Source organism: Glycine max, chromosome 8 (genome assembly GCF_000004515.6).
Source record: "Glycine max cultivar Williams 82 chromosome 8, Glycine_max_v4.0, whole genome shotgun sequence".
In the NCBI taxonomy this organism is placed as follows: Eukaryota; Viridiplantae; Streptophyta; class Magnoliopsida; order Fabales; family Fabaceae; genus Glycine; species Glycine max.
In genome coordinates this window covers 5,760,124-5,781,960 of record NC_038244.2, presented here as the reverse complement: position 1 = coordinate 5,781,960, position 21,837 = coordinate 5,760,124, and the positions used below count along the sequence as shown (strand labels likewise).

The 21,837-nt window shown below is 31.1% G+C and overlaps 3 protein-coding genes across 3 annotated transcripts; 1 reads left to right on the top strand and 2 right to left on the bottom strand.

Annotated features, from left to right (window-relative positions):
• Positions 1-4,403: 4,403 nt before the first annotated feature.
• LOC100789948 (60S ribosomal protein L44) lies at positions 4,404-5,319 on the bottom strand. Its single transcript, XM_003531005.4, has 4 exons — positions 5,141-5,319; positions 4,885-5,064; positions 4,730-4,804; positions 4,404-4,636 (listed from the first exon to the last, which is right to left on the bottom strand). Exons 1-4 carry the CDS (start codon positions 5,141-5,143, stop codon positions 4,577-4,579), a joined length of 318 nt encoding a protein of 105 aa, XP_003531053.1. The 5' UTR covers positions 5,144-5,319; the 3' UTR covers positions 4,404-4,576.
• A 3,230-nt stretch (positions 5,320-8,549) lies between these two features.
• On the top strand, positions 8,550-12,309 carry LOC100789418 (uncharacterized). The gene is given in 6 exon segments (NM_001255638.2): positions 8,550-8,785; positions 8,862-8,937; positions 9,477-9,572; positions 9,900-10,416; positions 10,767-10,902; positions 11,803-12,309. Coding segments are annotated over 6 exon segments (1,143 nt in total). The 5' UTR covers positions 8,550-8,668; the 3' UTR covers positions 12,004-12,309.
• Positions 12,310-16,309: 4,000 nt separating this feature from the next.
• LOC100788893 (NAC domain-containing protein 104) lies at positions 16,310-18,214 on the bottom strand. Its single transcript, XM_003531003.5, has 3 exons — positions 17,674-18,214; positions 17,090-17,361; positions 16,310-16,857 (listed from the first exon to the last, which is right to left on the bottom strand). Exons 1-3 carry the CDS (start codon positions 17,834-17,836, stop codon positions 16,720-16,722), a joined length of 573 nt encoding a protein of 190 aa, XP_003531051.1. The 5' UTR covers positions 17,837-18,214; the 3' UTR covers positions 16,310-16,719.
• Between the last annotated feature and the right edge of the window lie 3,623 nt (positions 18,215-21,837).

Below are 21,837 nucleotides of genomic sequence, written 5' to 3'. Positions count from 1 at the left end.
CCGTGCAAGATGCGAGGCAAATTAGACGCCAACAAAAAAAATAATTTTTTTATGTCCCTATTTTTTTTATTATTAACTATTAACAAATTTGAACTGATCAAAATAAAATAATTTAAAATCTCTTTCTTCCCTAAAAATTAATCAATCAATATCATCTTTTTAAAAATTAACCAATATCACAATTAATGTCATTTAAAATATTTTATTTATCCCAAAAAAGTAAATCCCTATTAACTTTCCTTTAATATCACAACTGATCAAAATAAAATAATTTAGAATCTCTCTCTTCCCTAAAAATTAGTCAATCAATATTATCTTTTAAAAAATTAACCAATATCACAATTAATGATATTAAAGTATTTAATTTATTTCAAAAAAGTAAATCCATATTTTATTTAGAAGACCCCTTTTTATATTATCCCAAAAAAGTAAAATCTGACAATGTCATGTGCTAGAGGCACTCTACATTTGCGCTCTTAGTTCGTTCTGTTACTTTGTTTTATTTTCTGACTCATAAAAAAAAAGTCGATTGAGGTACGATTCTAACCTTGCATGAAAATTCTTGTTTAAATACATAAAAATTACACATATAGTCATTCAGTTGATAAGAATTTCTCTATCATGCCTATATAGATAACAAATTACACATATTGTCTCACTAGGGATTTAATAGGAATAAATATTGATAGCTATATGGTTAGATAATTATTCAAACCTAAGGACATATAAGAAATTTATTGGGCTGTTTATACTACATTATTTGGTCTATATCCTTTTCGAGAAAGAGAATTGAGTTGGCAATATCTTATATATATATATATATGTGTGTGTGTGTGTGTGTGTGTGTGAGTGATAGAGTTGGATAATCATATGTATTTTCTCAAGAAAATAAAAAATTAATTATATTTTTATTTCTTAAAAATAATGATTTTTTAGGGCCCCTAAGGAATCTTATTTAACCAATATCACAATATGCAGCTAAAAAAATTAAAAGATTAATATAAAGATTGATATTTTATATAATATATTAAATTTCTTTAAAATTCTTGTAAAAAAAAGATCCCTTTAATATTTTTGACTTAGGCCCCAAAATGTCTATACACGGCTCAATCTCCATCATCACGTGATTTTACCATTGTGGTAACGGAAACAAAACCAAGAACACTCTGTCTCTCTGCCATTGTTATATAGTAGAAAATTATAATTTAATTAAAATAAAATCATAAAACTTTGCATGACCCATTTTTGCATGGCCGAGAGAAATAAGTGAATTTGCGAACCAAGTAATCCAAGCTTATGCATGCAAGACTTTCTTATCTTCAAAGTCACTTTAATAGCTCATATTATAAAATGACATACAAACATATGAGTCCAGCTAGCTATCTTTTTAAACAATATGAAACTTAATTTTTTGTGATGGTCTTCAAATTACAACAATGATTATTATGTTTTTTTTTAACAAATCTATATTTTTTTATTACAACGTAGCTAATGTGGTTTATTTTGAATTCAAATTTCTAATATCAATCTTTAGGATGTTTTAGATTTTAAAGATAGTACCCAATGTTTTTAAGATGTTTATTTTAGAAATTAATGTGTTTTTTTATGTTAAGTTTATGATTTTTTATAAAACAGAGGTTCTATGAAAAAAAATTAAGCATGGAATAGATTAAAAAAATTACAAATTTTACATGAAATATTATTAAAAGAAATAGGCTTAATTAAATATTTTTTAGTCTTTTAATTTGGAATAAATTTATTTTTTTGTTTTAAATTTAAGTCCTTATAATTTGAAAAAAGAAACTCACTTTAGTTCCATTGTTCAATTTTTTTTACGTCCAAATGATTTGTAATTGGTTACTTGAATGAACAAAATATCTAACATTGTTTGGATAGAGAGACTAAATCAAACTTTTTAAAAATTATAGGACTAAAAAGACCAATTTTAAATTTAAAGACTAAAAATAATTTAATCCTAAATATTTTCTATAAAAAATGTATAGTAAACAAATAAATTGTAAAAACATGTTCAATAAGTTTTAACAAAAAACTATATGCATCTAGGAAGTAGACAACAGGGACAAACTTACATACTTACATAGAGGCATGGGGGACAATATTTTTTAATATATTGTATATAATATCAATTTTTTTTAGAGTTTGATTATAGAAATAATAGCATGTAAGTACTAATTATCTATTTTATTTTATTTCTTGACAAAATTCCTCTTTTTAGTTTTTATAATATATATTCATTGTAAAAATAATGACAATATACTTTTTTTGTAGATACTATTTTTCTTTTTATAGTCTTCATCATAAAGATAATAGTATTTTCCCTCTTAAATTCACATAATTTTCCTTACATTATTTTAATAGTTGTAATAATATGATAATATATATTGTCCCCACCCCTATTACAATAGTCACAATATGCTACATCAAAAGTATTTCCGCAAGAAATTTTTTGGAGTAAAAAAACATTTTAGGTCTTACTTTAATCTAATAAAAGATCATAATTTTAGGATTTTATTTTAGTACCTGACATACTAAGAACCCATTAAGCTGTCAAGTGTATTTTTCTTCTTTTGCTTTTTTTTCATTTTTATAAATTATATTTATAATGAAAATTGTATACATTAGGAAGTAAAATATACCTTAATTGCTTTTAATTGCTCATATCAATTTTAGGTATAATTATTTCATTTTATGTTAATTGATTTCATGCGTACATTAATTGTTATATAAATTATTTTTTTATATTAGTTATTATAACTAATTTTTTTGTCATATAATGTTAGCAATCACATGCGTTAATTGCCTTGCCTTTCAAAAAAATGTGTTAATTGCTTTTAATTATATTTTTTTTACAATTTTAATTAAATTTATTGTTTCAAATAGATTTTACCATTTATATGTTAAATTTTAAATCATTTTTATAATTTTATAGATAAACTAAATTATATAAAAAATAATAATTTTAACTATAGATCATTATTAATTTAATGTTAAATTTTTGCCTCCCAACTCATTTTCCTGGTTCTACCCTTATATAGGATTAGGTTAGTGGGAAAATAAGAAAGGAGAAAACGAAGGTTATGAGTTTAAATCTTGGAGTAACAAAAATTAATAAACCAACAACTTATATTTCTCCATAAAAAAGGATAATTATCCACTAATAAAATATCAGGCAGAAGAGAGAGGGAGGAGGAGTCACGGACAACCCACAGTGGTGACAGTGGCACGGCAACTTGCAAGAATGGAGAACCAAGTCAAAAACAAGAGAGAGACACCACAAGTTTAAAACTCACCTCCCAAATCCTAAAACCCATCTTTATTGTTTTGTAAATATAGTAAAAAGTGTTTTAAAAAAACATTAACTCAACAAAATTATCGGAACAAGTTTTGGGTTAAAAATAGCTTTTCAAAACTGAAAACTTACCACCACCCTGAACAAGACCTACATTTCCTTTTCCAAAGGAAAAAGCCTAAGGTGCGATTCACTGGTGCACTTGGTAGAAAGCAAACTCGATGGAATTGCAACAATTGAAGGTAAGAAACTAGTCACTGGTACTACAATAGTTCTCAAACAAAATAAAATTGCAAAGTTAATGTGACAGCAACAAGGAGTGGCATTCACAAAACTACAACCCTAACAATACTTTCATTTTAACAATATCAATTTATATGATAGTATCCACAAAACTACGGGCATTATTAACATTAATTAGAAAAACTCTTCCCTTAGATTGCAGTTGCACTGACCCATGTTGAAATGCTTGTTCTAAACTCCTTGCAGTTTAATCACTCACAAAAGTGTAATGTAAACCCCCACAAAAAATAAAAGAAAAAAAATCAACCTATTGGGGTTTGATTTCATTTCTTATGCGTTTAATACTGCATTATTTTTCACAATGCCTTGCTTAATTGAACTTTTAGGTACTATTGTCAAAATTAAACTTTGATCCCCTCATTTTTATCACAAATTTGGTTCACTAACCGTACAATTTTAAGTCTATTCGTTAATCTCTAATATTAGTCAGAAATGTTCACATGGCAATACAATAAAATGCAGCATGTATGTGCATTAATGGAGTAAAATGTTTCATCAAGTTACAAGAGAAAAAATAGGGAACCAGATTTGAATTTCGTCAGATGAGACCAGAAGGGCAAATTAAGGCATTCCCTAAATTCAAGAGCAGTGATAACTGTTTCATGGCAACAACAAAGCACAACTCAAATTTAGAACAAATTTACACAAAATCAATTGATTGAAAACCATTTACCAACAGCTAAATTGCCATTGCCATTTTCTAAACGAAGAAGCCTAAGGAGAATGAGCATTCACTGGTATGCTAAAAATAGACGAAGGAAAACTCGTTAGAAAATTGCAACACTTGAAGGAAAGGAAGAGAAACTAGTAATTAATACTATAATCAGTGCTTAAACAAAACGAAATTGCAAATTCTAATATCCTCAAACACAAAACATTTCTGCAAAATCAAAAGCCGAAGATGACAATAAAAACTGAGAGAGGTAGAGAGAGTGTGTGAAATGGCAAATTCTAATATTCCATCTAGAACAGAGAGGTTCCTTTTCCCTTCTTGTCACCACCGATCTCAAAATGCTTGCACCTCTGCAGGCAAAAACAGAAGGAGGAAAGCAAGCATCAGCCACGCGATCAAAACGACAAAAACAAAAACGAAACGACGGGAAGAGACGCTTATACCTTGATAGCGTGCTGCGAGACATGCTTGCATCCCTGACACTGGAGCCTCAACACAATTTTCTTGGTGGTTTTGGCCTAATTAATTAAAGGTAAATTAGGAACAAAAATCAAAAGGCAGTGTTTGGGGGAAGGGAAACAGTAGTAAGGCGACGTACCTTTTTGTGGAAAACAGGCTTAGTCTGGCCACCGTAACCGGACTGTTTGCGGTCATAACGGCGTTTTCCCTGAGCGGCGATGCTGTCCTTGCCCTTCTTGTATTGGGTGACCTTGTGGAGCGTGTGCTTCCTGCACTCCTTGCTCTTGCAGTAGGTCTTCTTTGTCTTCGGAACGTTCACCTGCAAACAAACAAACCATAATTGAAATCAGAAATTGTGCAATCAAACGGATGAGAGTTGAAGAAGATGAGGTTACCATTGCTGCGGAGATCAAGGCGGAAGCACAGTATAGGGTTCAATGGCGAATTAGGGCTAGTTAAATGCGCTTTCTATTAGGTCGGGCCTTCCAGTTACATACTTGTCCGGGTCGAATTTTGTGGCCCAGATCCTTAACCAATTTTATTTTATCAATATCAATTACTCATTGTGTTTTTCAGAGCATGGCTGTCAAACACGAATTAAAATAGATCTCACATTTTCTTTAAGTTTAAAATTTTGATAAAAAAAAGAAAAATATTTTTAATTCATATCTATCCATCAATCAATATCGGCATTTAATTAATATATATATATATATATATATATATATATATATATATTATTTATGTATTAATCTTATCATAATAATATTCTAATAAGGTGATAAAAAAAACTTTGAAAATATAACAAGTTAATATTATACAACAAATTAATTTATTAATATTTTAAAAGATAATATCTTACCATAACTTTTCATTTTATATTCTTAAATAAAATTATATATGATATCTTTTTTTTTTACATTTTCAAACAAAATCTAATATAATATACTTAATACTATAAAATTTGTGAATAATTTTTTGGCTCAGTGCCTACATGATGATCAACCAGATCTCCTAATTTAGAATATATATGACGACTAGAAAAAGGCTCGTAGTCTCTAATTACAAACTATATATATTAATTAATATTAATTTATGAAAACTAATTACACTCATGAGCTATCAATCAATCACCTATATTGTTCCAATTTATAAAGAAATTTAGTAAAAAATTAATTTAAATTAAAAAATTATAACCTATCGAAATTAATTTACCAAAAATAAGTCATTGAAATTTATGTAATCAAAATTCCCTTGGACATAATTATTGATTATGTGCATAAAATTGTAAATCATCAAAATTAATTTCCAAAATTATAACCTATCAATCAGCTCATTTCAAAAATTCGAAAAATGAATTTTACTTGTAGATCAGTCACATATATATTGTTCTAATTTATGAAGCAATTGATTTAAACTCAAAAATTATAACCTAACAAAATTAATCATTTAAAATTCTATCAATCAAAACTTACCACTGCATCATTTCTTCATTTTTTTTTATCATAAATGGGTGAAAAAATAATTTAAATTCAAAAATTATAACCTCTCAAAATTTACCAAAAATAAATTCTACCAAAATTTACATGATTAAAATTTTCTTGCACATAAGTATTGATTAGGTGCCGAGAAATATAACCTACAAAAATTAATTTACTTGAACATAATTTACCAAGCTTTTACCGAAAGTGATTGAAAATTTATGATATTAATTAATTTAATAGATTGAATTTATATATATATTAAAAAATTAGTTATCACCAATTTTATTTGTATACTGGTCCATTAATCAATCAATCATCAACAAACACTCTTTTTATTCTTAATTGATTGATGTTTGATTGAATCATTCAAATTTAAAATTTTAGGAAAAGAATAGAATTATTAATTAATGTTCAATTAACTTTTATTGTTCAATTTTTATTGCCAGATAATTAGTGTCCAATCAAAGCACATAATTAACGTATATAAACTATAAATTAACATGAGAGAGAAATAGTAGTCACAACTTCTGAACTTTTGGAATCCATAACAATACTTTCATGCTGCAACAATTTTTAAACCCAACCAATACTCGAGTTAACAGAACCTAAATTACTATTTCCATTTGTAAAACTATGTTTGTACAATACTTCTGTATTGCTTGGTTAGCCTTATGTTTTTTGTTTCTTTTTTTTTCTGTTGAATTGTTGGTTACCCTTATGTTTAATACTCTACATATAGGCATAGTTCTGAAAACCATGGCTTTTGAAGTAGTGAATTTATTCATTTGACTTCAAAATAGGAAACAACAGATCATCCTGAGATATGGGAGGATACTCATAGACAAGTTGACATATATTTGTTATAGGTATAGGTAATGGTGGAGGCACATCTATCGACGGGATAATATCTTAAATCCAAAAGGACTAAGGTTATGTTATTCCAACTGAACTGTTAGATACACTCATCAAATCCCTTTAATTGATTTTGGTTACATTAGGTATAGAGTGCAGTCAAGTGAAATTAAGTAATGTGGTATATGGTGGTAGCCCATGCTTTTTTTAAAAAAAAATTACTTTTTATATGATAGTTTCTTCTTGAATGTTATAAAATTAAAAAGGATGGGCACACAAGACTCTAAAAAATTTCTCCAAGAATTGGATTTCTTGTTCAACTGTAAATTAATCATAAGGTGCAAAATATCAAAAATTATATTTAATATTCAAGTTGACAAATGAACTCAAAAGCAAGGTGCCACAGGAGTGTCAAAAGCAAGACCCATGGAACTTGTAAGTGGTACAAAACAAAATAATAGGATAGAGGAAGATGCAATCAGATATTGGGAGCTACCTTATACTACTGTTAGAAATAGCAATATGTAACAGCTTTTGATCTGAATAATTATATTTTAATGTCAGTAACAGTCAACGTATAACTAAGGAAACATTACAAATTGTATTGAATTTTATTTATTACTATGTAATTAAAAATACAGCGTCTCTGTGGTCTGAAATATTCACAAAATTCCATAAACCTTTTCTTTTACATGTACAAACAGCCAAAATTTAAAGAAGGGATTCTAAGCAAAACGAGTCATGATGGGGATGCATAAATAACAATTTTTTTATGACTTTTCTATTTACAAGACTTAGGAGTTGGGTATGTTGGAGATTATTTCGTTTGCTATTTAGCAAAATCAAGTTGCACAACTCATTTGTAAGTTGTATTGACCCACATTGAGCAATCTTCATTACATGAGTAAAATAAAATAAAAATGCATGGTTTCCTTATCAAGTTTGTTGACATCTTAACAATTCGTCGGTTTGAATTTGAATCCTATTTAGCCATGTTTTTTTTTTCTTTGCATGAGTTATCTTTATATAGATCATTCTCTTTTATCTATCCCTTTCATGCCTGTTAAATGACTAAAATTAATGTGGACAAAGAGCTATGAGACTTACTTTAGGTGCATTTATGCACTAAACTAATTTAGATCGGGGAGTTTAAATGAATATCATATTAATTTTCATTATGTGTTCTAAATATTTCATTGATTTCATTTTTCATTTTCTTGTAAGTCAAGATAATATTTATTTGCATAAATTTTAGGTAATTATTTTTGTTTAGTTGCCGCACTCAGATCTCAAACAACAAATCTCAAATCTATTCTTCTATTTTTATCAAATTAAAAGGTAAATCTATTTATATATTTAAAAATAAATAATCATTTTTGTCCAACATGTATAATGTAATAAAAATTTAAATTTAAATTTTCAAATATAAAAAATACTACAAATTGATCCATGTCTTATCACTAATTCCAACCCTAGTTAAAATGAAGAAGCAGAGAGTATGTAGGGTTTAAGATCGCGTTCCGAAACTCTGGCGAAGTTTCTCCATTAATTCTTCTTGTGCGTTTCTCCCACACTTTAGATGTGAAGATGAAGGAGTTATCTCAGACCCAGAGTGTTGTTGTCCATGGGATTGCTGGTGCTGGTTCAGTGGCTTTAGCCACTGCCTTCACTTATCCTCTCGACAGCATCAAAGTCCTCATTCAGGTTCTCACTTTTACTTCATTTTAACCACTACCTATCTATATCAATTACTTCAATCTCGTGTTTTCTTTATTCAAAGGTTGGTTCCAGCACCGGTAAAGAATTGGACCCTGCCCAGGCTTTGACGAGACTACTCTCTGTGTCCGGCAATGCAGGTAATTGTAAAGCTACTCTTTTCTTCTTCTTCTGGGGACTTAGGCTTAGTCCATTGTCTGGACAAATTTCTTCGTAAGCACTTATTGAAGTAGAAAATACAGTAAGAAAAAATAAATGTCTCCCTTGAGTTAAAATTAGCTTATGCATTTGTTAAAGTCAGCTTTTTGGATAAGCTAAATGAGAGAAGCTTCTCCAAAAAGCTGATTTTAACTTGTGCATCTGTTAATTTTACCTTATTGGAGAAACTTATCCAAACAGGCCTGTACTGAATGATAAGTTGCTTAGGAGAAATGCTCAACCTTAGATGTGTGTATGCGTAATAGACAAGAGGATGCAGCGTGATGATGGACACAGTTTACTAATTCTTAGTAGTTTGTGCACTGGATTAATAGAAAAGGGCTTTGTTTTGGCGTTTAGATTTGGTCTCATGGTACAGGTTTTGTGAAGCTAACTGCATGTTTCTGTTGGTTTCTTGATGCACAAACTGTATATACACGGTATGTTAACTCAGTTGTCTTGTTGTATTTGGGCATTTTAGGTTTGTTTAATGGTTTTGGCTGGTTGTTGGCTGGAAGGATTTTTGGTCTGGGAGCACGATTTGGGGTTTACGAAATCCTGACTGCCTTTTATAAAGGTAATTTCTAAGTTTTCCTTTGAATTCCTTTGTGATTTTTCATGAAATAAAGTGGTACTACTTTGTTTTAAATGCTTATGACATGTTTCTATTTATATCAGTCATTCAAGATTGAAGTTTCGGAATGTCTGTAGATTGCGTGGCATTGTGTGATTTTGAGATGACCTTTTGATTGTTTGACCTAAAGTTCATTAGTTTTTTTTTTCATTTTGATTTTCTCTATACCTTTTGGAGTCTGTTGTTTGCAAATTACAATTTTATAGTACACTTCTTTTTTGGTGGAGAATGATTTGGGTGCTCAGACGTATATTTTTTGTCACTTGGCAGATGGTCGGGAAAATAATTATTTGTTTGCTTCTGAGGCTCTTTTGGCTGGCGTGGTAGCTGGTGCCGTTGAGGCAGTCATAAGCTCTCCATTCGAACTCATCAAGCTTCGTATGCAAGTTACTGCTGCTTCATATGTTCCAAGCTCCAACTTTGCTTTGGAAAAGGGGGCTCGTTCACCTTTAATTGCAAGATTACTTCATGGCCGTTATCCAGACAAGAGGGCATTGGACCTATATGTTGGTCTCATCTCCATCCTAAAAACCAAAAATACAAACGTGACCAGTGCCTTGCTAGAGTATCCATGGACAATGACAGGATCTGGGAGGCCACCATCAGTTTCCAATGTCAGGAGACCATCTGACATTATATCTTTGGAAGGATGGAGGACATTTTGGAGAGGACTCCGTCCTGGAATTGTCCGAGATTCTGTGTTTAGCGGCATATTTTTTTCGACCTGGCAATTTCTGCACCAAGCAATGCTAGATTGGAAGGCTGTAGGGATGGATCCTCCACCCAGGTTCATATCTGATTCAATAATTAAATGGACATTTATTTTGTATTATTCTCCCTTTTATTGTGTTTTAGTTATATTTTTTAGGAAAAGTAGCTTTGTGAAAAAAAAAATTTATTGTGTAGTGGTCTAACTACAGCTGATTACTTGTACTTCCAATTAAATGAGTAATCTGCATCAAAAGAACCAATTAGGAAATTCCACATGCTCTGTTGTTTGTTTGATTGGGTTTCATGTGATACTTGATGCATTAAATTATATATTTTGTCATCTGCTAGTACTTTTAGATTAATTAGTTTAATTGCAAGTGAGTTTAATTATTGTTTTTTGGTCTAAGCGTGCTTGTCCTGACCCAGGTTAAATGAAGAAGTCGGTCCATTGTCTCCTTTGATTGTTAGTCTTACTGCTGGATTCTCAGCTTCAGTTGCTGCTACTGCTTCACATAGTTTTGATACTACAAGAAGTAGATCACAATGTACTGTGCTGCCGAAGGTATGAGTAATGCTGGTTGTTATTGAAAAGTTTGAAACCATGTGGATATTGTCTTGTTTTGATTACTCTTACATGTCAAGGCCTTGGTATTAATTAGAAAATAAATAGTTTTTTGTTTTAATATTTTCTATAGATTTCAGTATTTTACAGCAATATCTTTCACTGAGAATTGCTTTTCTTTTCTGACAAAAAAAAATATATTTGAAGGACAGAATGAGTACAAAGGACAAGGAGGCTAACATAGTCTACTTAAACTAAAGAAAAGTTAACACAACTTGAATACAGAGTAACTCTTTAAAGTTTAATCCATGCATTTCAACCAAGGTGAAGAAAACTGTATGCTGATGATTCTGTAAAAAAAATCATTCTGTCCCATATTAGGTACAATGTCAAAACTGTTTTCTTTATTATCCAAGAACTCAATGTGTTATTAAAAAAAATTCTGTTTTGCCTTATATAGGATGAAGTGTTTTCCTCTTTCCAGAGATGTTCCTCTATAGTTCCCACAATTAACTGTAGGATTTTGTCCTGACAGTCATCAAGCTTTGTGTTTCCATTCTTGCTGCCCAAAAATTTGGTACTGATATCTAGTTGGTAAAGTCACTTTAAAACTAAGATAGTGGGGGCAAAATGCTTGAATGACGTCCGACTAACTACATTAAGCATGGCGTGGGTAGGTTAGTTTGGGAAATTTGTGTCTTCATATTTCTGCAGTGACCCACAACTCACTTGTGGATCATACCAGTGTTCTTTGCTTAAAGTATATATGCTAATTTTTTACGTTGTCATGCAAATTTTGATTAATATTAATATCTCATTTAAGTAAAATAAATACAGTAATTTCATGTATTTCCCAATTGCAACCAATCTGATAGCAATTCACACTTTGTATGGTTCTAGTACATCTCCATGGAGAGAAAGATTCTGAAGTGGAAACGACCAGGAACCAAGTTTGAAAGAATTACTGGCATCCATCCTTCTGACAGAGGTGTCTTGTTCCGTGGTATTGGTTGGCGAATGGCTCGCTCTGGGCTGGCATCATTCATTATTGTAGGAAGTTATTTATTTGTTGCTGATCAGCTTGGTTCTAGTTTGACTTAATTACCACATATTCATACCCCGATTTTGGTTAATAAGTAATTGTAATGTTTAATATATTTTTTTCTGGAGAAGTCATGTAATTTGGGATGCTGCTCTGTGCTAGTTAGTAAAGAAAAATAGAGCGGAGACAGTACTTGATGTACCCGGATTGTAGTCCAGATAGAAAAAGATAATTTGTTCAATACATATAAATGATCCTTGATGTGGGGATTCACAATGGGAATTTGATTTTTTAATTCTCTTGTACAAGAGTTTGTACCTTCCAATGACTGGTAATTAAATAAGAATATACATTTTCTGCTTGTTCATGTATTATTGCATCCCTTTCTTACTTTATTTGTTTCTTTGTTTCTTTGAGTTCGAATATGAAAGTAACAGGCTTGATGTGGTCAATCTTTAAATTATACACTGACCTTCATATTTTGCCTATTTACACCACCCACCCACACATCCGTTTTTTGGCCCTCTAAGCTATTGTTGTATACTTGAATCTAACCAAACTTGTATTTATACAGCATGTTCTAGTGTTCTGGTAATACAAAAGACAAACTATTTGCTTATGAACTTCATATCCCTATCCCGTTTATGTGGACCCTTAACTGGTTAGCTTTCTCTTGAGCCCTCATGGTGCAAAACCACAAGACACTTTTTTTTCTTCCTCTTTTTGTTTCCTTCATATGTTAGGACCTTTGTCCCTTGGGCGACAAGTTCTCCCCCTTTAGCACATTCAATTCTCACTCAGAATTTTCACCTTTGAACGCCCTTTTCCCTTTTGAGTAATCCCTTTCTGTGGGGTTGACTTATTTTGAACTTTTCTGTTGACTTGTGATGGTTGCATGGGTGGGTTGGTATAATTAACTTCACACAAAAGCTACCAAGGTATTGGCCTCACAATCATGGTCTCTTGTTGTACTTTTTGCCATTGTAAGGGGGAGAAAAATAATTCCTAGAAAACAAGCAAGCCAAATGGCCAATATGGTTGGGTTAGATGAGTACTTTCTCAAACACCTGCCTTCCACTTTGTGGCTTTCAAAACACATAAATTTTGTTGCAATTGCAAACAACCAAAGCTTTATGAACAAGGTGAAAACCAAGGCCCATTTGAGGAGGGTTTTCATGACAGACAATCATAATGACTTCCAATTCCATTTGGCATTTTCAACTTTACAGGTCTAAATATAGTTTCTGTGAGATTGAGAGCCACAAAGTATAATTATGTGGTTCTTCTAAGTAAATGACTTTTGGTCTCTTTGAAGTTGCCACCGAAAATCACACCTCTTTCTCTCTCACTCAAGTCTGTGTTATGTTGATAAGCAAGCACGAGTGAGATGATTAGGAGGTTCAGTGGTTACGAGCTGATTAAGCAATGAAATAGTATTAATTATTATTATTATTATAAGAAACAGTGGAGGGAGGGTAGAGTTGTTTCGTAACCGATGGACTCGTGGACACGAAGATCGAAGGGAAACATACTTTAGATAAGACAAAACCTCCGCTCTTTTTTTTCTTTTTTCATTTAAGTAGTACTAAGTTTCAGATGATGGATTCTATCTTAAGATTTCAAACCACGTTATGACTTGTGAGAAGAGCCACATGACTTTAAATTACCATTTTAATCGAAAACCAGGAAATATTTTTTTACAATAAGATTGTGCAAGATTTTCTACAGCCATATAAGAGATAACAAAATAATATTATAAGAAAGTGTTATATGAATAATCAAACTAGTTAAAAAATCACTTCACAGGGTGACTTGAAAGAAAAGGTTTACTATATAGTTGCAGCTTTTAGTAGTAAGTTAGGACTGTTTTATTCCTAATTATGAAAGTGTAAGAAGACAATCCTAGTATGGTATTGTGGTTTGGTGCTGCCAAGTACTTTTGTTTTATTTCTAACTAAAAGCAGTGACTAAGTTGTGGAACAAGATTGCTATGAATATTTTGTTCCTATATATGCAGAGCCATTTGGGTAGGAGAGGTCGAAGAAGAAAAGTTATTAGAGAGAATAAAAATGACTAGATGTAGTAATTGATTTTCTCTTGTTAGTGGATTTAATACACCGGTCAAATAGTTTCATCCTTTTTCTTAGTAGCTTTGAGATGTCAGTTATTACATTACTTTAGTTAATTAGTATAAAGCGGAACATAAAGGTAATGCTATAAAAGCTTATGTCTGTAATATCATAATCTTGAACTTTAAATGAATATATTTGTCGAGGGGAAGTGTGATAGCTTTTATTCTTACCAAAGCATTTCGTTTTTGTATTACCTTTTGTTTAGTTTTGTATTTGTTTTTACTTTCATATTTTATTTTATTTTAGTCTTAACGCTCTGATTTATTAGAAAAAAAGATTTTAATTAATTCAAAATTCGATCAACATATAAATAAAGTTAACTTGATAGTATCTAAACAATTCAATATTAATCAATTATGTCATTCATTTGATTCTTTCATATCTTTTAGCATGACCATAACTCAGGTTTGAATTTATAAAACCTACCCATCAAACAAACAATGGTTGTTTTTTCTAAGTGTTAAATGTCATGCCATTTTAAATATAAAACAGACAAGCTATTAGTATCCGCTACACATCAATATTGTATCTAGCACGCCATTGCAAAAAGAATCATTGCAATAAGTTGACTTCAACGATGATGTTGTTTATTATACCATTTGTTTCACTAATTAACTAAACATACTACTGGAAATTATTATAAGTATTATATATTCTAAAAAATAACCCTTTTTATTTCTCAGAGTATCTTTTTACTCTATATATGAAGGATTTTTTTTTTTTTGGAATACATGACACTAGTTAAAGTGAGGACTCCTTTTTAACAGTTTTTCTTCCATACATAAATTTTTTGGAATCGAAACAACATACTTGAATGATTCGAGTTCTTTCTATTTGAAAGAATACATGTATGACAAAATCTTATTGCCCTTTTTTTTCCTATTTGAAACAATATATGTATGATAACAAAAGCTATAACTTCTATTTTTCTCTTATTGACCCAAGCATTTTTACCATTAACTACGGCGTCAAATCATGTCAACTATAAGTAACCTTCATCATATCATTTTGTATTTGAGATAGATGCTAATTAATGACGAAGATACCCAATAATGGAGTTCTAAAATTTGTGATTATTGATTTTTATCCATCATTGTATTCGAAGTATTATGATAAAACTTACAAAGCTTCTGGTCATTATCGTGTCTGTTCTAGTGGATATGTATGGGGAGAGAAGAAAGAACCTCATGAATGAGGTAAGCATCATGAACTGGTGTCTCACTCTTTTTGTGATGACAATATATGGATATAATATAGTGCTCGTGTTGGTGCTTTAAAGCATGCGAATGCTTGCATCACACATGACTTGATGCTTCCCTAAGCAGGAACCCATATATATGCCATAAAAACAGAACAAAATAAAAGAAAATAAATAAAATAAAATGTTCCTTAGCATTGTGACACAAGACAACTAGCTAACAAATACCATCAAAGTAGGCAAAAGCTATAAAAGCCTAATAGGACTATTGCCCAATGTTCAGATGGAAGCATTCCCTTACAGTGCTCTATGGGCTCCACAATCCTCCTCAAGTTCCATGAATATAAATCTCATTTATTCTCTCAACACTACCCTTGCACGTGAGGATCCCAACTCCCAAATGAAATAAATCTCATGCCTTTCAATTTCACCACTCCCCCTATCCCAAAAGATTTTTTTTTTCATTTTGTTCTATATAAACATAATCCATGAATAGTATAACAACTAATTTACATTGACTTCTGAGAGTCTATATAATATCATCCATGTAGTTAACTTCATCTCATGAGATAAAACTGTTTTTTAACCAAAAGAATTTGCAGAAGTAACAAGGTAGGAGCAAACATTCCAATTACGCTAATACCCTTACCTCAACCTAAATTCTGCCGCACCACAAGATTATAAAATTATGGGGCATCACAAGGTATGAATTCAATGTGTAAGCACTCATAGTATAAAACAGTTTTACACAATCATCTAATCACAAATTACTGTTTGAATTATTTTAAAATAATTATTTTAAAGTCAACAAATTTATCATACATAATAGTTATAATTGAATAACTGTGTAAAACTCTTTACACCATCAATATATAATTCTTTTTTTCTCTATATAAGGAAAAGAAATATTAGGTATAGGAGAAGGGTTTTTCGTTGTTATTCTATGAAAAGATTTTAAGTGCACAAAACTTTCATGCAACAGTAGTAAAATGTAGATTATATGCTAAATTAATGATACTTGTAAAATTAAAGAAACGAGAAATAGACCTTTTGCATATCTTATCTTGAATTGGAGGATTAAAGACTCCTATATTAATGGCTGAGAATAGATACTAGATATGTGATTATCCACGTGTTGGAATAAGGAGTAAAGAGCATAGAATTTTCCAAGATTGACCTGTGCTGCTAGTGAATGGGATCTTTGAAAGCATAACGTCATATTGCATATTGTTTGGCCATGAATTTCATCTAGTGCCCCACTTGAAAGGCTGCTATATAGAAATCTAGCTATAGCGACTTCACTGATTACAATGGCAGCTAAAAACTGCTAAAGGATTTAACTACAACCAGTAAATAACAACATTAATAATAATGATAACAACAATTAGCTTAAATTAATATCCTATTTGGATATATAATGCAGCTAACTAGATCAGTTGCATCAACTAATTTGGCAAACTTATTTCGTCAAGATCATCCAATGACAAGAAAACTTCATCCAAACAAGAGAGCTCTGTTCCATCACCATCATCTTCATCGTTATCCCGTTCATAAACTCGACATATCACCCATTTACTATGGTCCTGAATCAAACAACAAAGTAAAAAAATTTAGAACATAATCAACTATCAAAGATAGCTTTACACATCTGAATTTATTTTTTGGGGTAAAATTTTCATTTACTATATACTGTGTGCATTACGTTTAGGGAGGAGAGGAGGAGAGAAGGTGGATTTAAATTCCTCCACTAATATTTCAATAAAAATTAACAATTAATATTAGCTGATAAAAAAAATGGGTGCACTACGTACTAACCGGTTTAGGTTGTGATCTTCTTCTGGATGATATGCTAGAGGAAGCAGAATCTAATAGACGATACTCTTGCATTATCCAATTGGTTGTGTTGCCATCAGGGGCTTCTCCCAAATGGAACACATAATATTTCTTCATGCCAACTCTCTTGTTGCTAGAGTTTGAAATCACTGGCTCTTCCATTCCCATTGGCATCCAATAGCCATTGCTAGTGACCCTATTTTGTGTCCTTCTGCTGTAGTAGTACCATTGCTTTCCCTCTGCCAAAGCTCTACCTGCAGCAATGCAACACCACCACAATTGATTAATACACACCAACTTCAATTTAATAATCTCTACCTATTTGTCATGTCAATCTGCCATGAATTTTTCTCTATGTATGTATCGAGACTTTTTTTTTTCGCTCCAAAGTTATCCTCATTCAGAAACATTCTTGTTCAAGACACTGTTGCGCATTAAACATAGGCATCTCTCTCATTGGAAATTTGAGCATTAAATATAGGCACCTCTCTCATTAGAAATTCGAACCTTGGTTACTAAGACATAAATTAATAAAGAATAGTAGATATGCATATATATAGATGTACCATGAAGTTCCCAAGGATCATAAGGGTAGAGTTCAAGATCAGGGATGACATCTGGATGGCAAGGAAGAAGATTTGCCTTTCTTTGAAGGAAATGAACAACAAGCTCTTCATCTGTGGGGTAGAAGCGAAACCCGGGTGGGAGGTTGACATTGTTATCTCCCATTTTTTGGAGCAAACAAGGAAGGAAGGAAGGTTTGGAGTGAAAGAGCAATGGAAAATGAAGGTGGTGGGTGACAAGGTATATATGGTGTGGTATTTATAGAATTGTGATGCAAAGAAAGAGAGGGAGAGAATAAAGACTAAATGGAGATATAAGAGACTGACGTGAAACTGAAGTTGGTGTTTATCACATACAAATACAATACCACAATACTTCTTATTCATATCTCAATATTTTATCAAGTGTTTGATAAAAAGTTTTGAGTACTTTCAGCACTCAACATCAAGCAAGCCAAGGCGGCGGATAACGGAACGTGATGTACCACTTAGCCAAAACGAGATCTCCAAAACTATGTTGGAGAGAGAGAGAGAGAAAGAGGCTTATGTGTGAGAGAGAATGTTGCAGCTGATTCTTTTAAAGTTTTTTATATTGTTTTTTTCATTTTGGAATTGGCACAGTTTTATTCCAATTTTTAGAGAGGAACATGTGAAAAATTCTTTTAGGATGGTATGTTAGGTAGATACCCTTATATGCATTATTTTATATTTATACTGTTACTGTTTTTAGATATAAGTTTAAATTTTGAATATATTTGTATCTTAATTTTTCATTATATTTTTTTTGGTCAACTAGAGTTAAAGATTAATTTTTTGAAATATCAAAATTTATTTGAGTTAACATTTCCCAACATATGTTTTACTATAATACGAATCAATAATAAAACGCATAATCACATGCTTAAAAAATAAAATTATCTATTAATCATCATGTTATATATTTATTTGATTATTTGTATCTTAATTATTTTATCTTTGTATTAAGGTCATATGGTGTATATATAGTTGAAGTTTGTAAGACATTTATTCTCTCTTTTGGGTTATCATCACACTTCATGCTGATATCATCTATGAGCATCATACACGTGGCACAAGAGTATGGTTTAGGTATTGGGCGAATTGAATTGGGGTGTGACCGACATGTTGGAGTATACCTATATATGCTTCATAATTATTAGCAATTATCATAGGATTTTTAGATTTAAATAAAAGGTCTTTTTGTTTGCTTTCTACCCATATGCTTTTGCCTTGCTTTGTAATCAATGGGTTAGTAGTAGGAGTAGCACAGTGGGAACTGCACATACATTCCACATGAAACAAAGCAATCAAGTGAATCAGCTAATTTTCTTTTTTTGAAGGCTAAGGGGCCACGAGTTTAACTGATTTGCTTGGGTCATTGGCGGGGCCGAAGAAGCCCCCACATTATTTATATAATTAATCAATTATTAATCTTGCATAAGAAAGAAACAAACATATAAAACTCTACTAGGAACGAACTACTTTGCTTATAACTTTTCCAACCATAAATTACATTTTGCAGCTCTATTATTATATAATTTCTTCTGATTTAGGAGGTCAGCAATTATAATTCTTCCATTAAAGTAGACAACATTATTCTGTTTCTGATGGCTAACCTTAAATTTTGTAGTACCATTTGAGTCCAATTATAACCATGTTGAGATATAAAAAATGTTTGAAAGTTACTATTTGCAGTACAAGGTGTTACAGTGTCTTTCTTTTATGTCATTATCTCCCTTTAAGGTGGTACCAACTTCCGAGAGACTACAACCAAACTATAGGCATCAACAACATAAAACATCAAGTTTTAGTTTCAAAATCTTGGTGCCATATCATGTTAATTTAAATTCCCAAGGCTTGGAACTAGGTTCGAAAGTTACTTGCACCAATTTTAGGTGTAATCTATGATCCCCTCCCAAGAAGAAAAATTGAAAGAAAAAAAAAAGATAGAGATCCGAGTATATTTCAAGTGGATGTAAAAGCACTACCATCTGGTAAACCTTGCTATCTATGGCCCATTTCTGGGCTCTCGTGGACCAAGATTTCAGAAGCAACCTTCGATTTGTAAGGCAAATTTTATCCATCAGGCCCAGTAAGCAACATTCCCCAAGTGTATTATGAACTTAGTTTTTCATCCCCATTTCACATGATTGACTTTGGTACAGGTACTTTTACCATAGTCATCAGATTGGTTGTCGGTGCTTATTCCACAAAGAAATTGCTCATGCATGTTGAAAATATGCATAAATATTTAGTTTAGATAAAGATTAAAATCTTATTCTTATTTAAAGTTATTATCATTTTTGTAAGACTGATATGTTGATATTTAAATTTCATATTATACTTTAGCTCTATATACAGAACTTAGTTTTAAAAGTTTAACAAGCTCATTGGAATAATAGATCTTCTCTTCGTTTAAAAATTGATTTTTTTTTTCTAACAATGCACGCCATAATGTTTTCTTATTTACTTATTCATCTATGCAAACAGAAATAGTAATAATACCAGTGAAAAAAATTAACTTGCAAATGTTGCAATTCTATTTCATACTTCTGCAAGTGTTAGCATATTAACACACTTTTCTAATATTTTTTTTTATTATTTGTTGAAATTTACTAGTATTCATAAAGTCGTGTATAAGACTCATTAAATAAAGTGATCGATTTCATAAAATCTAATAATTTTTAGTCAATAACAAGTACTTGTGTAGTTGTGTTTGTAAGTATATTGTTAGTATTTCTCTCCATTCCATATATTGGAGGAACATATTTCAAAATCAAACGGCACTGACACATAGTTGTGACATTTTGTGACCTAAAAGTTGTGAGTATAGCATTTTCCTAGAGTGGAAGATAACGTACACAGAGTGGTTCTATGGTGTGGGGTTTTCATCAGAAAGAATGCTAGTAGGTTTTAACAAGGACAAGGACTAGAAAGCACATAGCATCCATCTGTTCCTGCTAAACTTTACTAGGAAAACATCAATCCTTGTATGAGAAAGACACACACAACAAAAATGGATAATTGCTGGAGCATTCACAAGTTACAGTCAGATTCATAATGCAAAAATTTCGGTACATTTCCATTTCATTTCCACATTCTGAACTAATTAGTCACTTTTTAGATGATCGAGACATCCAAAAAATCCCCAATTATATACTAATACTTTCCTCTTTTCTTTTTTAACTGTTATATAATACACTTTGAAGCTCAATTAGCAGCAGTGGAAGTATGCTAAAAGAGCATTATCATGCTCCAAATGGAATATAAGCACGCAAGTTTTGCTGACTAATATGATGGTGTTACGGTAATTGAGTGGTGGGTCTGAGTTAGGCATGTTTGGCTCTCATACTATCTTATTCCTTTATCCTTTTCTTATTATTGGCCAACACCAAAAGGGTAGGGAGAAAAATTAAATAGAATTATTTATACATACATACCAATATTTTAGTATTTTAGTGTGTCCAGTAGTAGTTGTTACATTGAGTTGTGAAGTACTGCACTACCATCGGACAAGGAAACAACTTAAGAGTCTTTGTCTCAGATCTTTTTTCACCTTTTCAACAGCAAACCGTTTAACATCTAAAATATGTAATGGGGAAATCTAAAATATGTAATGGGGAAATGAGAGTCTTCTAATTTTCAATTCTTTTTGTATTAACCACAAGGATAAAATACCATTTTAATTTCTGAAAGTATAAAACATTGTCACATTAGTCACTGAAAGTATGGAATTCAACATATGTCCCTTAGATATCAAATTAGTCCTTAAACTTAAGGGTAAATAGTTATTTTTGTTCTTGAATGTGTAATTCATTGACAAATGCGTTCCTGAAAGATAAAAATATAAAATTTAGTCCCCAAAAGTGTAAAAAGTGTTGGCCGTTAACTTTCATCCGTCATCGTTAATAAAATAGCTTATGTGATATAGAGGGATGAATTTGTCACTGAAATGATTGTTAATATGGTCATTTCTAATTGTCAACATAGGAACATATTTGTCATATAATATTTTCTTGACTTTTCGTCTTCTGACTCCACTTCTGGTAATAGGAATGGGTAGATAGTCACTTTTGTCCCTAAATATGTAATTTGCTGACAAATGCGTCTCTAAAAGCTGAAAATACATAATTTAGTTCCTGAAAGTAT